This window comes from Dermacentor albipictus, chromosome 3 (assembly GCF_038994185.2).
Source record: "Dermacentor albipictus isolate Rhodes 1998 colony chromosome 3, USDA_Dalb.pri_finalv2, whole genome shotgun sequence".
NCBI classification, from domain to species: domain Eukaryota; kingdom Metazoa; phylum Arthropoda; class Arachnida; order Ixodida; family Ixodidae; genus Dermacentor; species Dermacentor albipictus.
Genome location: NC_091823.1, coordinates 72,904,646 through 72,931,170, shown reverse-complemented (window position 1 = coordinate 72,931,170; position 26,525 = coordinate 72,904,646). Strand labels below are relative to the sequence as shown.

The window sequence follows — 26,525 nt, the reverse complement described above, 5'->3', positions numbered from 1 at the left end:
ATACGAACTTTGCTGGCGCTTATGAGTGGTATCTGCATCATATGCATCACATTTGTTATCACTCGCGCAGGCTCCATAAATTCGTACACGGAAGGGCACTACAAGCCACCATGGTTATCGGACGAGGACGTCAAGAACGTTGTTTTACAGGTAAGTGTGAGCGTAATTTTACCCTCGTCGTTTCTCTCTCTCTCTCTCGCTCTCGCTCAATTAACCCTTAAAGTTCACTCCCCGAAATACGTACAAATTGGCTTACCTTTGTCGTGTTGCGGCAATTATTTGTACGTTTTCTTTCTTGTCAGCTAGGATATGTCTCGCTGGCGGTTTTTAGGTGATTGGCAAAACAGTTGCAGCTAATAAATTAGGCAGGTACCAGTAGCGTCATTAACGGTTCGCGTCAAGGCAGCTTACGAAAAAAAAGAGGCTTTTGTGACTTGTGGAAGTTACCATAAAGGCTTATATTGTTAAAGTAATTGTAGAAGCCCCGTTCGTTTTTTAAGCTTCCCTGACACTATTCACCGTTTCTTTTTTTACCTAGAGCAAATCATTACAAACTGGCATTGAGAGGCACATATAAAAGCGGTAGGTAGGTATAGGCCTATTTCCATGTAACAGATGGAGTGGTTGCACAGAACACGCTTCCGTATGCTGTAGTTATTTTTACTTTGAGAGGGGAAATGGCGTTAACGCACATCGGCAATAACTCATGTAAAAAACTGAAAAAAAAACGAAAGGTTTATTAGCTATCAAGGATTTACTTCTCCCAGATTTTGTGGCATCTGCTGCAAGTATCCAGATCTTTTTCATCACAATGTTTTTTTCTTGACGGAAGAAAGCTCCCACTATAGAAGCCTATTTGTCGCCGCAGAAGATTTAATCTTAGGCCCGCGACATATGAACTGTCTTCGTAGTCGTGCCGTCATTGCGCTGCCGTCATCATCGTTGTCTTTTCGTCGTCGTCATGATGCCGTTGTTTCGTCATCGTCGACGTCATGCTGCCGTTGTTTCGTCATCGTCGACGTCATGATGCCGTTGTTTCGTCATCGTCGACGTCATGCTGCCGTCTGTCGTCATCGTCGTGAAGTCATCGTCGGCGTCTTGCTGTCGTCGTCGATCTTCAGCCAAGGTTCATTGCACTCCCTATACCACACAAGCTTAACGGGTTTAGTAGGGGTTTGAGCGCGTTTCAGATTGTCAGCACCTTCCAATATGCCGCTGAGGCCGTGGCGAGACCTAGCGAGAGCACCTTACGAAGCGTGCTCAGCCTCAGCCTCCACCCCTCGGCACTTATCCTCACAAAAATACCGCTGAGCTAAAGCTGTGTACTGTATGGTGTCAGCGAGCTGAAACTTGTTGCCCATAGCAGACAGTCAGCATATGCGCTACTGCGGACGGACAGCGGCTCCTCCTCGTTCATTATCAGTCTGTCTGCGCTAATGTCCCGACCATCTCACCCAGCCTCTGCCGGCGCACTTGTGGAGTCGCGAGAAAGCGCTGGAGCCGTGAAAATGGTGTCCTTACTTGTCTTTACCACCTGGAGGGAGACAGTTTTATGTTTGTTTTACTTATTGACACATAACACAGGTGGACACGTGCCTGTCGCATCCGTGAGGTGTAGAACAACGCAGAGCAAGACAGTCGAGACAGTGCATAAGTGAGGCCAATGGCGTAGGCGCATCTGAAACAGGAGAAAAGAAGGACGCAGACTACACACACATTTGGCGAAAAGCGTTAGCATCTTTGAGTAACCGACGAAAAGATGTGACACTTTAAAAGATTTAACAAACCATAGAGCTGAGACGACGAAAACTGCCCATACAGCTTTCTCTTGCTCTATACGTGTTAGATAAAAGTGTTTTTCCGAGCGTCAAAGGAGCACGCGAATACACGCAAAGTGCCTGGAGCGGCCAGTCGCGCGGTAATTTTGCATGCATACGGGGGTTTTCTTTCTCGCTCAAATAAAAAAAAAACCCTTTTATGTAGCACGTATTGATCAACAGAAAGCTGTATCGGGAGTTTTTCATATTGCCCTAAAATTTTCTCATTCGCACTTTTCATCTATTTATAATATCTTAGAAGTTGGTTAATTAAGACGAATTACGTAATTAGGCAGAATACAAAAAATAACCCGAGTATCCTCAGGCAACGCCAAACAACATTACCTTCGTTCTGCCCAGCTGCGTGGGGTTGCCATATTCTTAAATCTTGGTGCATGATAGTTGAGACACCCTGTATACGCGTGTATTATCTCATCTGTGTATTATTATACGTTGCACATATCGGACAACATCGAGACCTCGTTTATTCTTGTCTCTTAGCGCATGTTTTTTTAGCATTTCTTTCTATTTTATGTGATAGTTGCAATTGTAAGGAGGCGAAAGCTCTGTCTTTTTCTGTCGTTTCAAAAAGGTAAGAAATGACGGAATCGGTGACCTATGTTTGTTATCTTATATCACTGATGCATCGTGTGGCAGTAGGCTTGGGGAAGCGTGAGCTGCACCGATAGATCTGGTAGGGCGAGGTGCATAGGCTATATCGATTTTTTTATTTGCATAGCTACGTAAAGGGAATTGTGCCGGTTATTCCTCCTAGAGTAAGGAATATAGAATGCCCCTCAAGTCACGGAACGACGCAGTCTCTTTTACTTCGGCATCGAGGTGGCTTCGCGGCAACAACCGCAAAGGTCCTCATAGGTTGGCTTCGGTTTTACTGCGCAGATAATTGACACGGCGAACTTAGTCATTGCAAGTGCTTCTCCTAAACTATTAAAGAAATTCATCCATTGGTGTCGTCGCGAAGCCGTCTGCCGTCGCGAAGCTACCCTGCTTTGTCGAATATGTCTAGGGGTGGCCTTCACCAAGTCTTTTGCTTTCCGAATCGGATGGGCCGACGGCGCCTCGTGTGATGACTGTGGAGACTCTTCCACACCTTCTCTGTGACTGTCCTCGCTATAATTTACAGAGACGATCGCTCGCAATCGCGATAGCGCGCTTTGACCGAAGACCCCTAACAGAGGTACTTATATTAAAATGCCGCCATCACAAGCCATGGCAGCAGAGGGCGACGAGAGCACTGTTGCAGTTTTTAAAGGCGACATAATTGGACAAGCGGCTATAGCCTGAACAGATGTTTATAGCGCTGCAAGTGCTACTGCGCTCTGCTGTGTCAGCATGCGGCGACAGTGACCGACTGTAATTGTATGTCTACGCTCCTTTCTTTCTTTATCTCTGCTTTATTATCACTTTACCTCCCCCTCCCCTCTCTCCCCAGCGTAGGGTAGCAAACCGAATATTCCCTCTGGTTAACCTCTCTGCCTTTCCTCTTCCCCCCCTCTCTCTCTCATGCATTGGTGTCAATGCCTTGTGAGGCCTTCCAATAATCGCTTCACCTGATCTCTTTCAGTAAGGCTTCAACTGATGTTTCAGTAAAATTTATGCTATGGAAGACCCGCCAATTCAAAAATTGCAAGGACTTTTTTTAAACCCCCGTAGCGGCAACGTTAGCATTCCCCTGAGGTGTGTTCGTTTTGTTGCAGGGAACTGATGGGTTTCTGTTCGTTGTGAGCTGTGATCGTGGTCGCATCCTCTTCATGTCGGAGTCTGTGCAGCAGACACTTAACTACACTCAGGTAAGACGCAAAGTTCTGTGGTGCTCTGTCACGGGTACCTACTCCTGAACACACACGCCCACAAAAGCAAAGATATTGGCATTAGTTAGTTTCCTGGACTATCTTAATCACATAGGGGAAAAAAAAATGTGCAGTAGGTACGGTTGACCCAAATTTTCTAGCCTGCGATGTTTTGGAAATATGATTAGAATCTGGTAATAAAATGTCAAGACACTGAAATGAGCATTCCGAGCTTATTTTCCGCAGTGAAAAGACATAGCTCGCTCGCTTCAGTTAAATGACAAAGATATGAATGACATGACGAACAATGTCGTGTGAATATGTGTGCGCGTGTGCGTGTGTGTTACTGGAGCAGCAAAAAAACTAAGACATGTCCTTAAGGATGACCGAAACCCAGACGAGAAGAAGCGAGATATATATATATATATATATATATATATATATATATATATATATATATATATATATATATATATATGAACGAGAAGAAAGGGGGTTAACCGAGGGGCCCGATTTTTTATTATTCATATTATAAGAGGCCAACAAACACTGATACCAAGGACAACATAGGGGAAATTACTTGTGCTTAATAAATGAAATAAAGCAACGCGACAGTAATGGAAATTAAAGTGCATGAAAAAACAACTTGCCGCAGCTGGGAACCGAACCCACAACCTTCGCATTTCGCGGTTCCCACCTGCGAGCTCTTCCTTTCATATATATATATATATATATATATATATATATATATATATATATATATATATATATATATATATATATATATATATATATATATATATATATATATATATATATATATATATATATATATACATGGGAAGTACTCTCATTGTAAGCCAAGACGCCGAGCAGGGAGAAATAAATGTACAACGCAACGCAGGCTTTCAAGCTCGCTTTCTTGCATACACTCTTAAAAAGTTTGCACCCTTTGGGGCTTACCTTGTTCCACAAAAATAATCGTCATCCATCTTGCCCGCAATTCCTTTCTTTAGCGCTGCGAGCGCGGCATTTTCAGGTCAGGAACGGCATGCGCATTGTCAGCGTGACGCAGCATTCTCGACAGGAAAGTAGCCAGCGCGGAGTTTTCAAGAAAGAAAACGCAAGCAAGGCAGATGATGGTTATCGCTGCGGGACACGATAAGCGCCAAAGGGTGCAAACTCTTTTAATAGTGCAGGGCAGGATATGTTGAAGTTATGAAGCCTCACTTTGTCTTTTCTTCTCGGCGTTCCTAGGGTGATCTCCTCGGACAAAGCTGGTTTGACATTCTTCACCCGAAGGACATCGCCAAAGTCAAAGAGCAGCTCTCTTCGCCGGACCTCTCTCCGAAGGAGAGGCTCATCGATGCAAAGAGTACGTGTTTGGTTCTTAGTTTACCATTTTGCACCCAGATAATTAAAGGCGCCGTGCACCGCCTGACTAGATCCCTGACTCCCTACGTTCTGTACACGAAGATAAAGAAAAGGAAACATGCCGGATGCGTATACCTATTGCCAATAAATAATGTATAAGTTCTTCAGAATTTTTCATTTATCATTAGGTCTTGCCCCTTTACTGAACATAGCGGTTAAGAGCTAGAAGCAAAACTTATCGCGTTCCTTTTGTACGTTTTCACAGTAAAATAAGATTTCAGAGTAGATAATTGATCGAACAAACGATCCTACGGAAGCCCCGCATTCTGACTACTACGCTGCGCGGCCACTTTGTCGCAATATATATATATATATATATATATATATATATATATATATATATATATATATATATATATATATATATATATATATATATATATATATATATATCATCATCAGAAGTTGACAAACGCCTTTGTCCGGCGGACACATTTTCGAGACGCGTTGCCTGTGTCTATGGTGCACGTCCAATGCGAAGAGCTCTTCCTACGCTCTGCCGGCGTTCGCATTGTTCTGCGCGTATTGCCTGCGATTAACCAATTCGTAAAACAAATGCGAAAAAAAAATACAGAACAAGCACGCGTCCCTTATTGAACGCAAATTGCATGCTTCCTCTGATTGCGTGGAAGCCATTTACCCTAACTTTTTAATAGGAGCTCTTCAGCTGGCGCTTGATTTTGGCGGCCCACCTCCCAAAATTGATTTGCCCAATTTGGAAATTGAGTTGACACACGTCCAGAACCGATTTGGCCTATCCATAACACTGACATGGCCCGTCCACAAAATTTGGGAGGCCCACCCTCAAAGCTGACTTTGCCCAATTCGAGCACATGGCCAAGTGATAAGTATCGCGCGGAAGAGTATTACTGCTTTCGCATTCAATGCACGTAAGGAGACTTAAGTCCCTCCGTAACTTTTCTGGCCCATTGCCTTTTTAATGCATTTTAAACTTTATAAAGAAATGACTTGTTTTTCAGTTGTATTAGAGTCCGTTAAGTCCTTGAAATCGAAGAACAAGAAAACACATTCCAGTACCCATATGATTCGAGCCGAGAGCCATTGGATTAGGAAGACATTGAGAAACGGGCCCTACCATGACACTTTCACCATTACACAGTCAAAATTTCCTTGTTTTTGTTGTCTCGTCGCCGAAATCGTGTGCAATGCTTTCTGTTACAACGCCGACCTAAAAAAAGAAAATTCGACTTTTTCCATTTGCATTTTGTAGAGGTTTTTTTACCTGTTAAATAAACTTCGCGAAGCTTACTCGTCTGTTTAATTTGTGTACTCATGGCTTTTGCAATGGTACACCAGGGGCGGCTTTCACGGACATTTAATAACGAAAATAATAACGAATTTAAGAACGCGCTCTAGATCGGACTAGGAGTTGTCTACAGAACATTTAAGAACGCGTTCTTAAATTCGTTATTATTTTCTTTATCAAATGTTCGTGCAAGCCACCCCAGGTCCTGGTCATCTTTTTTTCCCCCTTATAGCTAAAGTGCCTTATAAACGCAGACATTGCATGAAGGTGGGCACATGAACTGCGTTAAAGTTTAAAGGTGACCTAAAGTGATGGATTACTTTTATCAATGACAGCCTTATCTCTGTAAATAAACCTTATTCTTTCCGCTCTACGTTTGATTTTCTGTCCTATGTACTGGACATCCGAAAATTAATTGTGCAGTTGAAATGTCGGTTTTGAAATTTGAAGTGTTACGGCTGGGCAATGATCACCACAGGAGATGCTGAAAATGTCCAACACCAGCTGGCGGATACGTGTGTGCACGAAGTTGCACATTGTTAAACACTCGGTCGTGGGTTGCTGGAGTTATCTGTGCAATGGCTCTCTGTAGCTCCTTTAGTGTGTGTGAGATGATTGTCCTCGTATACAGCCGTCCTTTGAGTGCACCCCTCAGGCGTTACCAGGCAAACCACAGGTCTTGCGCTATGGTATTGCACGTGGAACTGCGACGTCATTCCGAATGATCATCGTATTACTGCTTATCTATCCTCTCGCCGCGCGGTTACTTTTGGGAGACCCGATATTCTTCGCGACATTTGACCCGCCGTCGTTTGCCCTGATTGCGCAGCGATGCTCCCACTCAAGGGGGAATTCCCGCAGCGGCAGAGTCGGCTGTGTCCGGGTGCGCGGCGCTCCTTCTTCTGTCGGATGAAATGCAAGACGCAGGCGACCGTCAAGGAGGAGGCCGACACCACAACTGGCGGCCAGCGGCGCCGAAAGTCGCACAGCTTCGACCGCCGATACTCGGTCATCCACTGCACCGGCTACCTCAAGTCGTGGGCGCCCGCCAAGCTCAGTTTGCCCGACGACGCCCCGGCGGACGACAGCGAAGGGTAACGCGAGGGTTCGGCGAGCGTATCGCCTTCTTTGTCGTTCTAAATTGCCGGTCGTGCAGATATAATGCATTTGGTACTTGTGCTAAGCCGTATTTGGGGAAGTACGCAGCGATAAAGAAATTCAGAGTGAGAGAGAGATACAATTGAGAGAAAGGCAAGGAGGTTAACCAGACATGAACCCTCCGCTTTGCTACCCTGCGCTAGGGGAGGGGAAAGGGGTAGTAAAGGTGGAAAGAAGAGCGGGGACAAAAAGAAAGGCCTGAAAAAAAAAGGGACGTATAACGAAATTCAGTTATGGCTTATTGAACAGAGCTGGTTTGTACCCCTTACTGGAGAAAGTTTCACAACAGGGAACGCGCATGATAAAAAAAGAAAAGTCGCAGTAAGCTGATTTGCCCAAGAAACGAAAAGCAAGATGACGCCACCGTGTGACGATCGTACACTGTACCCGTTAATTCTATTTTCAGTGGCGCAGAATACATTAAGTTAGAGTTGCCTGCGTCGTCTGTACTCCGAAACCTTTTTCTGTCGGCTTACATGCATTGTGCAGAGCTTAGGCAATACTATTTGATTAACTTGTACGTTCCAGAGCGGTAGCTTGACTACGAAGAACCCTCAAAATGTGGGCGCATAGGCGTCAGCATGATTTTGTCCGTCTGAAGTTTTTTAATGTGCACTTAAACCGCAGTATACTCTAGTTTTTATTGCGATTTCTTTGCACAAGCCATTGCTATTGGAGATGCTTATGTTGACATCCCGGAGGTCGGTAATTGCGCCACGCAATAAAAACTCTGGTCGTTTTCCAGGTGCAACCTGAGCTGCTTAGTGGCCGTGGGAAGGGTGCACGGAGATCTGGCCAGCAGCCCTGCCACAAGGAACGCTCTGGACGCCGAGGCGATTCAGTTCGTCTCTAGGCATGCGGCCGACGGAAAGTTCATTTTCATTGACAAGAAGTGAGTGCCGCTCAAGATTCCCCTAGATCAAACGCTCCTTCACTCGATCCGACTCTAACGCGTGGAGCACAGCGCCAATTCCCGACTGAAGCAGACACACTGCGCTTGAGTGAAACTCCTCGTCCGTGTTTACGACGAGGAGCTGCTAGAAATACTCACTTTAACTCAATCGTGTTACTGTAGGCGCCTAGAGCATTTGGTTACGAGATCATTGCTTAGGAGTTGTACGTTGTAGCTGAAGTGTACTGATCAGTTCAGTCGCGTGGCGGTGCTGCATCGATGCCACTGCTACCGTAATGGGAGCGGCAGCCTCTGAAAGGTCTTTCGTCCACTTGCCGCCATGTTGACTTGAATAGCAGCGACAGGACGTTGTCTGGCTTGAAATGAGGGATATGAGATGTGGCGAACATTACAAGGTATCTAATGAAAATTGGGTGACCTGAAACTGGTTTGACGTTAACATTGGCCTCCCGGAACTACCACATTACAAGTTGTCGCGATATATTTGGTCAAATCGATGGTGCTTCTCAGCAGTACGCTGAGAATGCAGTACGCACCCTTATGCGGTGCCGTATGTCTGCATCTCTTCGTTCGGGATGGTGATGCGACTTGCCATGTTGGGCCCACGAGCCTGTTGAGTCGCTACTCCTCAAGGCCAGAACGACTGATAACTACGTCAGCTACCTTGTCGCAGTTCCATGATATATCTCAAGCGAGATAACTCAGTGCTGCCATTGATTTGACCCAGTATGTCCATTTTGATGGCTTAATTCCAGTGCAATACTGCCTTGCCGTGTTCGGCGGCCCGGTCATCGGGACGACATTTAGATGTCAAACTGGCGCTGACTTGCAGCCGTCGTGTCATCACTATGGATTTTGAAGTCCGGGCCAGTAAGACAGAGAGCTCCAAATGAGCGTTCTTGACTGCTGACCATTTTTCTCGACAACCACGCAATATACGGATTCATGCGCTTGGATACTCGTGAAACTAATAGCCACCACCAAAGCTAAACTGGTGCGGAATCGCCCGGATGTCGTGGACTCGTTCTTTAAAACGATCCTATTTCAGGTAGTTGCCCTTTGCACAGAATCTGAAGAAACGTGACTGAAAAATTTAAGTGGCGGCTTCTCGTTATTTATTGAGGCGAAGGTGCCTTTGAGTCGACGTGAAACTAATGTTTAATGTCTCAATCCTCTGGGTGCAGGGCAACTTTGATCCTTGGTTACCTCCCGCAAGAACTGCTTGGCACAGCGTGCTACGAGTACTACTGCCAGGACGACGTCTTGCGATTGTCCGAATGCCACAAGAAAGGTAAGTTGGCCGCCCGGGTGTTTTAAGTGTTTTGCATTTGGTGAGCCATCTATGAAGAACTTATGCGCACGTTCCTGACTCAGCATTCTGTACACCACCTACTAGGCGATGCAACAAATTCATGTTCGGTCATACTACTTTTACTAGAGTAATTGCTCGCTGCTGTGTGTATAATTGAACCTAACATTAACTATGGAATATGGTCTGTGAACACCGTGGTCGTGCACACCGTGGGACTGGGTTCAGGATTATTAACTTCAAGCATCTTATTTTTCTCTCTCTCTCTCTTCTTCTTTTTTTTCTCTCTATCTTCTTCGCCTATGAAAGCAACTTAAAACTGAGTACTGCACTCCAAACTTTCGCATTGTGAACTTTCAGTGGACTCCTCAATTTATTTTGTGCGTCTTAATGACGAAGAAATCAGTTTATTTTTGGCGAGCCTTGGATCCGTATCTCTTTGGTCACGGGTGCACAAACAAAATATTGAGGTCGCACATACTGCGTTTCATTCACAAAATCAAGCATTCTAAGCGCGCTGGTGAACTGGATTGTAGTGAGCTTATATTTTCTTTTTTTGTGAACTGAGTGATGCTTACCTGCTTTGCGTGAACATTGTCCTGTTTTATTTGTCCAAACACCTATTATATACTTTACAGTCCCATCGTCTAAACGCAGTTCAATTTCTTTCAATTTAACATCATACCTGAACGACTCTGAAATATAACAATAGTGTTATATTTCAGTGCTACGAGATTTATTCTTTCGGACTATTCACGAACAACCAGCGTCACAGAGTTCAAACAGCGTGCTGAACTCGAGAATTTGTCAGTTCGTCGCAAAATAGCACGCTTAACACTCTTTCATAGACTTTATCACAGCCAGTTCCTTCATGAAGTTTTTTTTCATACCCCGTCCGCTATACTCCCTCGTCATGAGCATCCTTTCAACCTAAAAGGTGTTTTTGCCGCACATAGCGATACGTTCATTCTTTCACACCACGCACTACAACCGAGTGGAATAAGCTGCCGTCTGACATTGCAGCAGAACTCGACCTTAACAATTTCAGAAACTTGTTTGGTCATATCTTACGCCCTGAATGTTCATCAACCGTGCTCGTCCCCTTTTTATCGCTCTCCCTGTTTTCTTTTCCCTTTTCCTGGTTTGTCATATTTACTTGCAGTTAAAAAGAACTTTTTCGTGTTACTAAATTTCAGTGTTTTGCATTTTATAACCATTGCATTGTTCTGCATTGCATAAAATGAAACTTTACGCACGTTGGCCTTACATCATATTTTTTAGACTGTGAATGATTTACGCTTTTCTTCTTTACCCTGTATATTGTTGTCACCTGCTACATGTTACCTTTGACGATGTTGCATCTCGACTCTATGTAATACCCTCCAACGGAAGGCCTTTAGGGTATATTAAAATAAATACATGAATATGCATTTTACGACAGTGAAACGCAACACCGAAAATTCATCTTGTTTTAGTATTTCCGCGGTGCTTGATATGCACAGGAAAACGATAGCGACGGTCCTGACAGCACTGTTTCATCATTCTGCACAGTTCTGCAAACGAACGAGGCGGTGTGCACGCAACCATACAAGTTCCGCGCCAAGGAGGGTTCTTTCGTCTGCCTCCAAACAACGTGGAAGGCCTTCAGGAACCCATGGACCAAGGAACTCGAGTGTCTCGTTGCTATAAATACGCTCATCGGGTAAGCAGCAGTGGCAAAATGTATTGTCAATATTTGTACGCGTGTGTTCTGGACTGGCTACAGGCAAGTGCATAAAGCCCCGAAAGCTGCTGGCATTTGCACCGCACTAACTTCTCCTCCTTAGCTTAACTAGTAACCTTATTACGGGAGAGCGAGCTATCGCAAAGAGCTAGGTATCCAATTTTATAACAACTTCTGAATGTTAGGAAAGACAGATAACTCTGAAGTTCTCAGCACATTTACCTATACAGGGCCAGAGCTTAAGAATGTGGAAATGGCACGTAGCTGAACAGAACAAAGATAATCTTGTTTGCCGTCGCTTGGAGATACTAAAGATATTTTAATTCCGCCTAATTAGATCGTCTTCTTAATTAATTAATAAACTTCTCAAGTATTGTAACTAGATGAAGAAGTGTCAACGAGGAAATTGCAAAACAACATGAAAAACTCCCGGCTTTCTGTTGCTCAATACGTGCTACATAAAAGTGTTTTTCCGTTTCCGTGCATGAAAGTTGCCCGCGAATACACACAACGTGCCTCGAGCGGTCTGCCGCGGGGCAATTTTGCGTGCATTTCAGCTTTCACGCTCGGAAAAACACTTTTATGTAGCATGTATTGAGCAAGGGAAAGCTGCATCGAGAGTTTTTCATGTCGCTGTACACTTTTCGCAATGATACGTTTCATGTAATTATAATATTCGAAAAGTTTATTAATTAAGAATTATTATCTAATTAGGTTGAATGAAAAGAAAATCGTTTGAGTATTTCTACGCTACAGCAAATTACATTTGTTTCATCTGGATACTTGGCATTTGTATATCTTAAAGCTCTTGCTAAAGTTAGCAGGGACACCCTGTAGATGAAATACACGGAATGCAGCTGGTGCACCATACTTCCATCTCAATACGGTGACTCGCCAACGATTTCCGCCCCATCGTAGTGCGCTCTCTGTGGTGTATATTAAGCTTTCTCGCTGTCTCTGATTATCAAGTGTCGTTACGGTAATAAGTTGAACGCGCTCTTTAAGGGTTGCGATAGGTGTGAGATGACGGAGATGTGAGGAGATGATGGCGCATAAAACTGCGCGGCTGCAGGTCCTTGTGCACCAGGCAGCGAGCTACATCAGTGTCACTGCTCGGCACAATTCTTCAAGTCAGCAGACAATGCAGGCATATCTTTAGTACATTTGACTCTAAAGCCGAAATGATAAACTTCAATCGCAAGCGTGTGTGCGTCTTTTTTATTTTTTTAAATTCTTTTTTTTTTCTGTCTCACCTATCGCATCTCTTTGCCCCAGCCCCGGTGCAGGGTAGCCAACCGGAGATAATCCCTGGTTAACCTCCCTGTCTTTCCTTTGCCTTTCTCTCTCTCTTCAATCTCAAGCCCACGGACATTCGAACTGTTTCAATAAGGCTTGGCTTAGGTACACAAACCACGTGTATGACGACTTCAAAAAGCTAGAACGCAACTTCCGGTGCACAGGTGTACAGTCACAACAAAGAGCGCAAAAGCCGTATTGAGAGAAAATAGTTAGTGTCATTTGTGAGGTTTCTGTACTGTGCAATCAAGAACGTTGCCCAGAGTTGATGAAATCAGGTAACGCTGCAGTGGTCAACAGATGATGTGCTGCTGCCGGTGCCGTCCTTGAAGATGATTCTTGGATTGCCCTCCGAACAGGTCTCAAGAGGTGGTTATCGTGGACAGTTCGAACGGTCAGCTGGACGAACTGCTGTGCGGAGGTTCAGCTGTCGCCAGCGGCCAGTGTGTGGACGTGGTTATGCACAGTGCCGTGTCCTCGGACCACGCGAGAGGAGTTATGACCCCAACCAGAGGCTCAATGGCGGCACCTCGCTCGAACGGTTCAAGTAGCGTGGGTGGCGGCAAAGTTGGCCACCACGTCGCCATGCACACTCTCAGCAACCAGGCCAAGTAAGCGCCACACTTACTCTTTACGTATATATATATATATATATATATATATATATATATATATATATATATATATATATCAAACACATATACGAAAAATGCTTGTTGCTTAGGTTTCGGCCACGGAACGGCCGAAATGTTAGAGAGTGATGAGCATGCGTCCGTAAGTGTCACTCCAAACAGGTGACGACATAGAAGGGCTGTCTTGATTCGGTTCCACTACGGGCTTCTTGTTAGACCTTACTCTGCACATGGAATGACCGAAAGTGCTGCATGCGACGTCTGTGGCGTGGAAGAGAACAACGGACATTCATTATGCCATTGCAATCGATTTCACTCGGAAAGACAAACGTTATCGATCTCACTGCGACGACTGGACGATCGGCCGTTGTCTGTGCAGGTGTTACTCGAAGACCATTCCCATCGCTCGTCGGTCCACAAAGCTATGAAGGCACTTTTGTTTTTCTTGAGGGCGAACGGCCTATGTGAACGCGTTTGACTCGCTCACGCCCTCGGCGTGCCTGCGCGAGCTCACCCAACACCACCTAGACAAGAGAAGGCCTGAGCACTCGCGAGTGACGTCACGGAGAAGAAGCCGGCGGCGTGCTCGGGGATACGGGTTGAATGAAGGGATCGCGCCCTTATGGGCAACGCTGACCAAAACGCAGTTATTGTTTTCTTTTAGGCATAGTTGAGCAGATGGCCCGCAGAGAACAGAGGGTGTTCCAAGATTATATTATTTTGCAAAACTATTTAAGCGCTGTATCATTAAAAAGCCCGCCCACGAAAAATGAAATAGTTCAACCTTAGGATTGAGAACGAATTTCGGGCAAATGATGACAGGGAGCATGGCTTATATTGAAAAGTCACAGTGCTGCCCTCTTCTTCAGAGCAGCTTCCTTGCCTTGATTTATCGTCGGCGTCAAAGAGGTTGCATTTAAGGCGACCACAAAAGTTCTTCAACAAAATGTTAGCACTGCACCATAAGACATATCTCATGACAACTTCACTGGTGCGCCCTTCTTCACATTCAGGACAGATGTATTTATTCCAGTCTAGATTAGGCTCTAAACGAATAATTTCGCTTTCGAGGCATTATTACATACAGTACCGCAGTCCACATATTTACAACACCTCAAATGAATTTAGCAATGGAGATATAAAACATTCGTGCAACTATTTACAAAGAAAGAGCTGCCTTATTCCGTAGAATTCCAGCTTCTCTCTTCTTGGCATTGGCACCCAATATTCTGTCATTGATCTTGCGGAAACATGAACGCATGATTTTTAGGTCCCGATTTGTAATTGCTCCAGCAATTGCGCACTCAGCACTTATTATGCATATCCTCGCATGAACGTAATCCACATTCCGCGGCAATGAAGGCTTGCCGGACACACAATCGTAATCTCAGCACAAGCGCAGAGACTACATGCACGGTTCACGTGCAGAAAAAAAGTGTGCTCGGAAGCATCTCGCAGCATGCCAGGACGTTTCTAACCCCGAAGCTATCCAAGGAGCGGTAGAGTTCCCAGAACTAATCGAATTGTTATCGCCGTTGTCGCCCATTCGGTCTTCCGCGTCTCATTTTCAAGACTGGCGCGCCGCTCGTAGCTTCGTAGCACGCTGCACAGAACTTCTATGTGGGCCTCTTTTGGGTGACGTAGCTCAAGGGGAGAGGGTATGGCCAGTAGGCCTTAAGTTCTCTAGAGGGTGTTGGCTCACCGCGGCTTTCCTCCCCCTCCCCTCCCTCTCTCTATCTTATCTTTTTATTCCATCTTTTCCGACCCTCTGAGTAGGGTAGCCAACCAGACTCATTTCTGGTTAACATCCCTGCTTTCTCTCTTTATTTCCCCCGCCTCCTCCTCCTACATTACACACTTTGACTGAAACATAATACTTATCATGGCTACTTAAACTGCCACCACACAATTTCTGTCCCGTGACCATGCACATGCAGTGCGACTTAGAGTTGGCGCACGATTGCAGATCTAAAGAAGCCTGTCAGAGTTCGAGTGCAACAGTTCTGGATGCAAGCTGCCTTAGTGCGACCACGAACCAACCACTCACGTCAGAGGTAAGTGTACACGAGGTGTGAATCTCAGGGGACTCAACAGAGTCGGGTGTTTTCCGTGTAACCGCCGGGTTCCTTAATGAGCTGCTGTTCTTTTAAGTGAGAGTCTTTTCAACAAAGAATATGCTTTTTGAAGACCACTTTCAAAATGTTACACATCAGTGTTTTCAGAAAGCAGAAATCCTGGACAGATTTCTGAACTGTTCTTTACTTGCATGTTCAAGGAAATACATGAAAGTTTAAATCTAAGCTGTCGTTTACTTGCGTGTTCAAGAAAATGCATGAACACTTCAAGCAATCACTTACGAAGAAAGCCTCAGTAGTGCGCTTCTATAGGTATCAGGTCACGCGGCACGAGCACGACACCCATATTATAATTAGTCGAAACAAAACTGGTGTCAGCGGTGCCAACAACTCTAATTTTCATGCACGTGGTCCAGGGTGGCTTACAAAAACACTGTGTGACTAACTGTAACACTACGTGCACTTTCGAACTCGTGAAAGAAGCTGCTTCCCATGCCACAGATTATTGCGGTAGACTGAAATATGTTTAACTCATACGCAGTCGTAAATGTCACCACTGCAACGCGTAACTTTAAACCGAGCAGTGAGCACGTGATTTGTGTGCTGTTTGGTGAGTACGACAAGGGCTCCACTGATTATATTGTCAATTTATTTTTGTGAACTCAGATACTAGATAATAGCGCTCCAGCTCCTGGATCTCTGATAGCTTTCTTAAGTGCGGAGTCGTCGAGCTTGAGGCTGGTAATGTCAATATTTGTGTACATCTGCATCCAAATGACACTTGAGAAAACTGTCAATTCTTTAATACTTTGAAGGTCTTGAAGTTGAGAGAGAGAGAGAGAGAGAGAACATTTGTTAACATTAAGTGAAACAGCAGAGTCCTTCGACGAGGTGTGGGTGGAGTCCTCAGTCTAGAACCCCATGAGCCGTGCCGCCCCCCGGCGCGCTCTCACGGTCCGATCGAGCTGGTCCCGGCAGTTGACGCCAGATGGACAGCGAGGCTTCCCACTGTTGTGTGGTGGGAGGAGTGTGGGATTCCAGGGTTGGCGTTTACGAGCTCGCACGGCCAAGTGGCTTGGTAGAGCGTGGCCGGAGCATTGCAATCTGGGCATTGTCGGATATTGTGTGGGGTACAAGGTTTGATATAGCGTGCGGTGCGGTAAGGTGTTTGTCTGTAGCTGCTTCCACGAAACTGCTCCAGCGCGCGTGAGAAATTCGTGCGGTAGGGGATATTTCCTGCGCTTTACTCTGTAGTGTTGTAGTATGGCCTGAAATTGTTTTGGAATCGGTTCCGCACATTATCTATCTATCTATCTATCTATCTATCTATCTATCTATCTATCTATCTATCTATCTATCTATCTATCTATCTATCTATCTATCTATCTATCTATCTATCTATCTATCTATCTATCTATCTATCTATCTATCTATCTATCTATCTATCTATCTATCTATCTATCTATCTATCTATCTATCTATCTATCTATCTATCTATCTATCTATCTATCTATCTATCTATCTATCTATCTATCTATCTATCTATCTATCTATCTATCTATCTATCTATCTATCTATCTATCTATCTATCTATCTATCTATCTATCTATCTATCTATCTATCTATCTATCTATCTATCTATCTATCTATCTATCTATCTATCTATCTATCTATCTATCTATCTATCTATCTATCTATCTATCTATCTATCTATCTATCTATCTATCTATCTATCTATCTATCTATCTATCTATCTATCTATCTATCTATCTATCTATCTATCTATCTATCTATCTATCTATCTATCTATCTATCTATCTATCTATCTATCTATCTATCTATCTATCTATCTATCTATCTATCTATCTATCTATCTATCTATCTATCTATCTATCTATCTATCTATCTATCTATCTATCTATCTATCTATCTATCTATCTATCTATCTATCTATCTATCTATCTATCTATCTATCTATCTATCTATCTATCTATCTATCTATCTATCTATCTATCTATCTATCTATCTATCTATCTATCTATCTATCTATCTATCTATCTATCTATCTATCTATCTATCTATCTATCTATCTATCTATCTATCTATCTATCTATCTATCTATCTATCTATCTATCTATCTATCTATCTATCTATCTATCTATCTATCTATCTATCTATCTATCTATCTATCTATCTATCTATCTATCTATCTATCTATCTATCTATCTATCTATCTATCTATCTAATCATATCCGTATTTAAGATCTTTTACTCCACCTTGGGTCACTGGGTAGTCGATGGTTTAATGGTTAGAGCACCGGGCTGCTGTGCTGAGGGAACATGGTTCGAAACCAACCGTCCGACCAACTTGGGTCACTGCCGCTCTTCAGTGAACCTCTTTTACGCCAACCTGGCTCACTGGGTGTGTGCCACTGGTTATGTGCTGCTCGTAAATAAACCCATTTCACGCCAGCTTGGGTGACTGGGTGTGGTCACCTCTTCAATCACAAAAAAAAAATATTTTTTTTCAGTGCTGGGTGAAATCCAACCGGCGTCCTATAAATTCAGATAATGTTGTTTGATCATACTGTAAATTCACACACGAGCCTATAAGACCTCGCTGCGACGCCGCTAGATGGCGCGCTGTGTCCAGAGGGCCTTGCTGTGGTAAAGCTAGGGAAACTACGGAGCATGTTTTATTAGAATGTGAAGACGTCTACCCAGCGGTCGATTTAGGCACCACTGGCCTCCTTGAAGCCCTTGGGTTCAGAGGGAGCAGTGGTAAAGCAAACATGTCCGCAGTAGACATTAGTAAGAGGCGACTGGAGGATTGGTGGAAGAAAAGTAGGGAAACGACAAAAGACGGAGACGTACAAAAGCACAGTTCGCAATAGGGGATCAGAAAATTTGGGCGTGGTAGTTCATAGTGTTTTTTTTTCTTTTTTCATTGTTTAACCTAGGTAGAATATTAGGCAGTATAGTAGCAAGAGCTTGGTGGCGCAACCCACCGCCCCGTTCCAAAGGGGACGCTCATAACATCCATCCATCCATCCAGCCTCTCTCCACAAACGGAAGAGGGTGCCAATCTACCGCAAAGGCTCGGCTTTGTACGAACGCATGGCCAATACAATGCAGCGCCCACGTCGATAACAAAGGCCCGTCTACAGATGTAGTGGAAGGCCACCCTGATGTGACTTTCCTACAAAGTGGCCTTCGAAGTCGACTTGAGCTCTTTGCCATAAAATCGGGTCTGTGCGAGGGATCCAGCTGAACAAAGCAAGTTGTTTTGCAAGACCGGGCTTGAGAGAAAACAGTTTCAAATTCAGATTTTTGTTTTTTGCTGCGAATAAACAGAACAGAAAAGCGCTTTTCACTCACTTATTTCTGCTCCACTTTCATTTCGAATATTGCCGTCGCCTGCATGGTGAATTCGTTCTGATATTAAGCTAAGGCCAGGTTAGTTTTTTTGAGATGCCATATAATTATACAAGGAGGGCACTCGATGTCTGATCGCAGAAGGCGAGGAAAGCCTTCGGCAGCCCGTCGCCCAGCACAAGCCTCGCTGGGCCCGGTGACCGGAGCGACGAGATGCAGACCGACTCGCCCGAACCACCGCCTCAGGCTGGTCAGGCTGTTGCGTTCAGGTCCGCCTCGCCAGCCAGTCAGCCCACGGCGGAATCTGGTAAGTGTATATTCGCTAGCGGATCCCGAGTCGGCGTATCCAAAAGCCATTGCCTTGCGAGTGATGATGAAGCTGCAGACATCTTTCTAACTAACATCCTTCCGTCGTCGACCGACACATCGGTCAGCGCCGTGTTCCAGAGGGCAGCGAAGGCGTTATTTGAGACGCAGTCAGTGGCGACATGTCACGCGTTAATACAACTTCCACGCAGAGAATGGCCCTTGGCCTTCTGGGTGCCTTTCACATAGGCTATCTTAATGAAACCTGCGTGGCCCCTGCTGTTTATAACCACAGCTGTCGTTTACAAGCGCTTATTGTAACCATTGTGCGTGCACAGCCCGTGGGTGCATCTGTTTGTCTTGGACGCTGATACACAGCTTAACAGAATGGCACACGACGTTCTAGGTGCCTTTCAAACCTTCGACGTATTTCTTTAGCCCATAGGCAGTATTTGTGTCGGTGTCTAGCATTATTTACTTCCGGTAACCGCATGTAAGCCCACACTGTGCAGCCAGCTACTTTGTTGTCATGGTGCGTTAGCAAAGCCATATGGTTACCTAGCTGCATCCATTAAAAAAGAAAGAAGAAAAAACATTTAAATAAATTTTCTGGCCCTTAAATGCCATCAGAAATGTCTTGACCACGTGTTGACAAAGAACAACACGACGTGCTTTAAACCTCGACATACATACAGTGCGTACAACAGGATAGTATTTTCGAGTCGCACATGATAACTCTTTTCAAGTGTAGTTAAACTGCATGAAAAGTTCTTGAATGCTATGCATAATGACACTTCATTTCAACAATTCTCGAAGGCAAATCAAGTTATAATTTAATTTGCAGATCAAGCCCAGATAATTTACGGATTTGTGAAAAGATCTGGCTCAGTTTGGGTTGCCTCAGGTTGTGATCAAAACTTGTGTTTGTAGCGAGCTCGTTGGAATGGGTGAGGAGGGTGGTTACAATTGTTTTTCAGATTTTTCTTGCGAAACGTCCGTTGACTCCATGATATGCACGGAAGAAACACCGCCGGAAACAACAAGTACCTCTGTTTCGAAATCATTCATGATATACTTTTCATTTGCCCGTTTTTCTGCGCAGCATATCGCCAGAATGAAATGAAACGTAAGCACGCATTACATTAGCCGGTAGACTGTAATGTAATTAGGCCCTATTTTCTTGGGAGTTGGGGAGGCCTGTTGAGATCGCACTACTAAATGTTCCTTTTAAGTGTCCTTAACATGCGGGACATAGCTAGCCAAATCAGGTTTCTTTTAGGACAGACCACAGATAAATTTAGTTTCTCGGATGTGGCGCTGTAACACAGCATCACAAATGCAAAACAGCAGAAAGCGAACATCGGCGAAGACACAAATGCATTCCTCTTCGTAATTCCGTCTATTCCTGAGCGCAGAATGAGTCTAACACCAAGGGACGTATTCTGCGACGACCACTTTCGGCGATAGGCACATTGAATAATGCAAGCGACTGCTTACCCGTGACGTCAGCATGCACTGCCAACACGCGCTTTCGAACGCTTCACAACACAGGAGGGCGCACCGTACCAGTGCAGAACTGCTCGAGTGTGTTGTTTTCGGGTGCACCGGCCGCACTGCGGCTTCTGCGCACTCACTAGAGTTAACTACGGACGCTTTAGGTAAAATAAATTCAAACGAAAGTGTGAAATGTTCTATTTTGTTAATAAATTGTGCTAGAAATCACGTGCTTGCGAAAGAAATTTTTGATGACATTATAAAGCGACACCGGAAGTGCCGCCGAAAAGCTTCTCTCGTCATGACGAAGGGGTCACAGCTTTGGGACGGGTATGTCGTTCCAGCTGGCGTGCGAGGAACCACTCGAGCAACGCGTTTTCGTAGTGTCGCTGTCAGCTGCGAACAAGACACTGTGATCTAAACTTGACACTTACACAAGGCAACACAATGAACTAGGCCATCAACACTCACCAAACATCGCCGTGGAACACCAAGTGTAAGCCGCCTTCAAAAAAAAAAATTACTATAAACTACCATCTCGCTTGTCTCTACTACACTTCACCACCATCCGAATTCGAAAAGACGGGTTCGTTTATTCAGTATATGTTGGCAGCACCCACTGACACCATGACGTAAAACTGACATAGATCGGATCTACTAGAGGTCACTATTTATTTTCTGGTTATGCTAAAACAGTCAAGCAGCACGCGCCGATGGCGAAGGCGTAGCTAAGGCGACAGTATCGCCGAAAGTGACCGTCCCAGAATACACAAGAATACATCTCAAACTTTTCGATCCCAGCTTCGAACAACGCAGTTCCCTATCCGAAAACCAGTCCCTAGCTGCTACAACGCTTTCTGTATCGTCGGCAAACGGATAACCTTTAGTACTGAGGCTTACGCTAGTTGGTACATAGTTATGATAGGTGCAATGATGCGAAATAAAAACCAAACAAACAAGCACATAAACGCACGTATAAACTCAGGTTTGCGACGCTAGCTTTGAGAATTAGGGGCCCATAAATGAACCTATATAGTGCTTCTAAGTGGCGACCTTCTTACATCGCATTTATGTTGTCTAGGAACGTGGTAACATGCAGACAATAATTAGGTGGTGAGCAGAAATATGATAATGACTGAATAAGTAGAAATAAGCATCTTCACGCGACGTCCAATGCCGCCATAGTCTCACGCTCCTTATGGCGAGAGTTTATTTTGTGTATTCTACACAGGAAACATTCTTTTAGGCTGATTGGGAACTTGCTTAAATAATACATATACACTTGCACGCTTTCCGGCACCCAAAAATGTTGTTAAAGGGTCCCGAGCGATTCAAACAGAGTGTAAAAATTTCCGTTTAAATGTGCATGCAAAACCAGTGTGTTTCTTGGACAATTGATCATACAATTAAGATTATATACATGCATGAATATTCCATACAGCAAAACTTCTTGCTTATCATGTACGTTCCGATTCTGCCTTCCAGAGCTGGACTTGGTGAACAGCTTCGTAAGTCGGGACATCCTGAGCGCCGGCACTCAGGGCAATAGCGAAGGGAACGACGAGGCTGCCATGGCTGTCATCATGAGCCTGCTGGAAGCGGACGCCGGACTTGGCGGACTGGTGGACTTCAGCGGCATGCCGTGGCCCTTACCTTGAAACGCCTATTTGTGCTCCTGTGCCCGCGGACTCTCGCGAGTTCTCACCGTAGAGCAGAGAAGAATATACCGCCTGTGGCATGCACCAGAAGTCACTACCAGTCAGTATTCACGCCAAAGCGCGTGCACTCCAGCACGGATCTTGGAACCGCGCGCCGCACAGATTGCGTCCAGCAAGAAACTTTTCCAGGAGCTGACGTCCACTCATCCAGTGCTGTTCGCGGTCGAACACGTGGTGTGCCGTCGTTGAGTGCTACCTTTCGTATTGAGGCTGTCCGTGCTTATTAACATCAAGTTCTGCTTCTACAGCGACGCCGGTTGTGCTCCCCTATGCCCCCCCCCCCCCCTCTCCCCTGTCCACAGACTTGACGCTGGACCACGTTGCTCGGCCGATTTGTAAGCAACGTTACCACATGTCGAACCACTTGCTGTACATTCCCTGAATACATAAACGCACAGTTTTGCAGTTACGGCACACAGAGAAAAATGTATTATCAAGCATCGTTACGAAGTTCTGCATTGTCAGCACACTCTTAAACAAAATTACACCCTTTGCGTCGTATCTCGCCACACAACAATAATCGTCATCTCTCTTGTTCGCATTTGCTTTCTTTAACGCTGCGAGTCGGCTACTTCCGAGTCACGAACCGCATGCGCGTGATGAGCATGACAGAGCATTCTCGACAGGTAAGTAGCGAGCGCAGCGTTTTCAAGAAAGGAAACGCAAGCAAGAAAGATGACGGTTATTGTTGTGTGGCATATGTACACCCCAAAGGGTGTACATTGGTTTAAAAGTGTATTGAGATGTTGCTTGCTGTTGGACTTATCCACATTTGTTGCTGATGTACAGTACTCGGAAAACGGGCGCCTTTTAGGGTTTGATCTTCCCGTCCTGGTGTTGCACCCTTTGCAAGGCTTCAGCGGATGCATATTATACGAGTACTCGAGTGCGCGTGGTATCATTCGGGCTTTGATCGACGCGCAATTTGCAGTGATTTATATAACACTCTGTAGGTGTCACGTTGTACACGAAGTCGAGTTGTCGCCGCAGTAGTTGCTACATGATGTGAGCTGTGATATTACGGAATATACTAAAGCATCACTGTACTTGCGGCAAATATGAATAAAGATTCAACAGAGCTGTAATTTGAGTCACGTCGCGTCAAAACGGGTGTAGTGGAGGTTTTGAGTTATAAATGTACCAGAACGGGGCATCGCGCAGGTTTTGTTCGGACCACGAATCTTACAAACATCGGTGTAATAATTTGCGTTTGAAGGTAAGCAAAAAGTGAAATGATGTCATCCTCTGTCAGTGACATTGAATTCACCATAAGGTGCTTTGTACGGTGGTTTTGTATTGAAGAAAACAGTGCAGCTGAATGATATTTCAGAGTGTATAACAAGAGCCCGTGGTAAGTGCTACGGATTAATGAATGGTCCAATTGGCGGATACGTGTATTGCAATCAAGGGCATTACAACAGGTTGTGACGAAGTTTTGTCGTAGTCTATCGTATTCAAGTTATTCTTTTTTTTTACTGTTGAAATACCCCCCCCCCTTCCCCCCGTGAAGGCACATATATCGTGACGTTTGTGCCGTCAGCACTCCTTGTTCTACACGTATGGCAATTACTCTTCCTTGATCACCATAACAAACGATCTAGTGAAACAAGCTCTTTGTTGAAACACATTTTCAGTAAATAGGTTCAGACGATTTTCATATCACGAACAAGTGACCGAACAAACCAAAATTTATGGAAATCGTAGTGTCACATGTCCCATGAAGGTAACGCTGGGTCCAAAAGACACGGAAACGAGTCTACCATTGTACATACCGGGCATCTCATCGGCCGAGCTTCGTAGGGCTGAATTTCCGTTCGAGTGGTTCTTGTTCCGCTAAGCAAGATAGCGTTCCAATTGATAATACGCCAGTGATGGGCAAAGCCTGAGCTTCAATACACAAATATGCTCCTAGTGTTGGTTCATGTTTAGGAGAGCTTGACCTCGAGAACGCTTATTTGCGTCCATATAGACGCAGCAGTTGTTTTGATCTGCTGTCACTGAACAATTCTTGATTACATATATTTTGTCTGAATGCACAAGTTAAAATCTACTGGCTGTTTGCAGCAGACTTTATGTTTTGGTCATATTTCTTTTGAGGACACATGCCGAACATTGCACATATTGAAATAAGAAAGCAACAAGTTTTGGGCACCGCCGTTCGGCTTTCAAAGCAAAGTTGCAGTTCTGTAAACTAAATCTATTGTAAAGTCTAAAGCATACAATACTAATGCATTCATTATACGCACATCACTGGGAGTAATAAAACTAATTGGTGTATACGACTTTGGCAACAGTCGCGTAAAATAAATGTGACGATTTCACCTAATATATTACCAATACATAATTGTGCGCTTTAAATTATTTAACAGATACAGTTTACAGAATCGCGACATCTGATTTTGATGCCGACTTATACAGGAGCTGTGAACTTTGGCCCTTGATTAACTTGAAATTTATAAATCTCTGGCAAATTGCCGCCATACGTTCTAGCCCTGCTTCCAACAGTCGATAAAATTCATCCCTCTATCATAAATGCTACAAATTTAGCTTATATCGGTTAATTAGCTACTTAATTAATTATCGGATTTTACGTGCCAAAACCACTTTCTGGATATAAGGCACGTAGTAGTGGGGGACTCCGGAAATTTTGGCCACCAGGGGTTCTTTAACGCGCACCTAAATCTAAGTACCACGGGTGTTTTCGCATTTCGCCTCCATCGAAATGCAGCCGCCGTGGCCGGGAAATTAGCTATTTGTTGAGTGTTTGTATTTGTTTTAAATGCTTTGCTTGTATTTGAACAGTGAGGGCGGGATTTTCTACGTGCTGAATTTTCCTCATAGCCTGGCCTCGACATGTGAAATGCGATCGTAAAATATTCTTGCGGTACACAGGAGTATGGAGCTCCTCTTTTGTGTTTTTTTTTCTTAATCGAACAGTTCGCCATCAGGCATATTATTATTGAATAAATGCGTGCAGTCCTTCGTGAAGAGGTCTCATGAGTAACCCGTGGAACCTATCACCCATGTTTAACTGTTCGTTGTATTTGGGCTGTGGCCGTAGTCTGTGTCCGGGCACTTTTAAGCACTTTCACTTTTGTGACCGTTGTCCCTGGACACAGCCACAGCAGACGGCCAGCAGCCACTGTAGACGAGAAGGCTGCCCACTTTGGGTCCTTCACGCGGTTTTCAGGGAGCACGAATAATCTCATTGCACCGTGAGATGCGTCGTTACAACGCGAGTGTTGCTAGCTGCAAGCTGCCCCTACTTTCGCCCACCACAATTTCATGCTCTTCTAGGTTTGAGGAAGCACCTACTGTAGTGTGCGTTTCACCCAGACTGAGAAGATGGAAAGGTGGGAGCTTGTCATAAGAAATAAAAAACAGTCATTGCTTTGAATTCTGGCGTTCCATGTCAAGTTTCCTCGCATTCATTTTGTTGCGATAACAATTGTATGGATACTGCGGGCGATTTTCGCCATCTTCTTCGCCATCGGCACTGCCGCGAAGCTCCGCGTATATATAGTTATATGTATTACCCATGCCGTATACGCAGGTTGTATTACTACACTCTTCAATCACTAAAGTTGCTAAAGTAGCTAAAGAGCTCTTACGATCTTGACTAAATTATTCCCGCTGATTTTGAGAATGACAGCCCGAAAACGAATGTCATGAAAACGTAACACTCACAGCGCACGCCTTTTATTTCAAACATTAGCAAAGTATTCAGATATGTAAAGTGCAAAGAAATATCAGTGCTCGAACCTGAAAGTGATGTAATTTTATTGATGCGACTCTTTACGGGCGGCGTGGGGCACCCGCACGATGTCATTAGGAATCCTACATGGTGTGTTAAAACTTTTCTGGGTGCCATAACTTTTGGCGCCCCCGCGTATGTTGCGTTCGCTTCACTTGGATCCACGTATACTTAGTACACTGGGCGAGAAGTTCAAAGGCATCGCTGCACCTATAGCTATCGCAGTCGGTGCTTCGGCTTTCGGACGAAACGTCCATTTTTTTTTTACTTGTCTGCCAATGTAAATAAGACTTACGCCTGCATGTCGGCCCTGCTTCATCTTTATGTGATACGAAAGACGTGTCAGCAATGTTTAACGTAGCCAGCGCTAATTGCGCCGTGGCGTCTTGGAGATAGTTCTGTAGGTACCAGGAACCAGAGTTACGTGCTTTACTCATGGCCAC

General features: G+C 44.6%; 1 protein-coding gene across 8 annotated transcripts in view; it reads left to right on the top strand.

Moving 5' to 3' along the window:
* Positions 1 to 25,723, top strand: part of cyc (basic helix-loop-helix ARNT-like protein cyc) — a 128,452-nt gene extending 102,729 nt beyond the window's left edge. For 4 of the 8 annotated variants that reach the window (XM_065430170.2, XM_070535595.1, XM_070535593.1 and 1 more), the window contains 11 exons: positions 71 to 150; positions 3,536 to 3,628; positions 4,886 to 5,003; positions 7,159 to 7,423; positions 8,233 to 8,379; positions 9,585 to 9,691; positions 11,261 to 11,411; positions 13,088 to 13,339; positions 15,327 to 15,414; positions 18,952 to 19,117; positions 22,096 to 25,722. In XM_065430170.2, the coding sequence (XP_065286242.2) occupies positions 71 to 150; positions 3,536 to 3,628; positions 4,886 to 5,003; positions 7,159 to 7,423; positions 8,233 to 8,379; positions 9,585 to 9,691; positions 11,261 to 11,411; positions 13,088 to 13,339; positions 15,327 to 15,414; positions 18,952 to 19,117; positions 22,096 to 22,268 (1,640 nt within the window). In that variant the 3' untranslated portion in view covers positions 22,269 to 25,722. Of the gene's footprint in view, positions 1 to 70; positions 151 to 3,535; positions 3,629 to 4,885; positions 5,004 to 7,158; positions 7,424 to 8,232; positions 8,380 to 9,584; positions 9,692 to 11,260; positions 11,412 to 13,087; positions 13,340 to 15,326; positions 15,415 to 18,951; positions 19,118 to 22,095 lie in introns of all 8 variants that reach the window. The other 4 variants (XM_065430167.2, XM_065430169.2, XM_065430168.2 and 1 more) reach the window with 2 other exon arrangements.
* Positions 25,724 to 26,525: the final 802 nt, after the last annotated feature.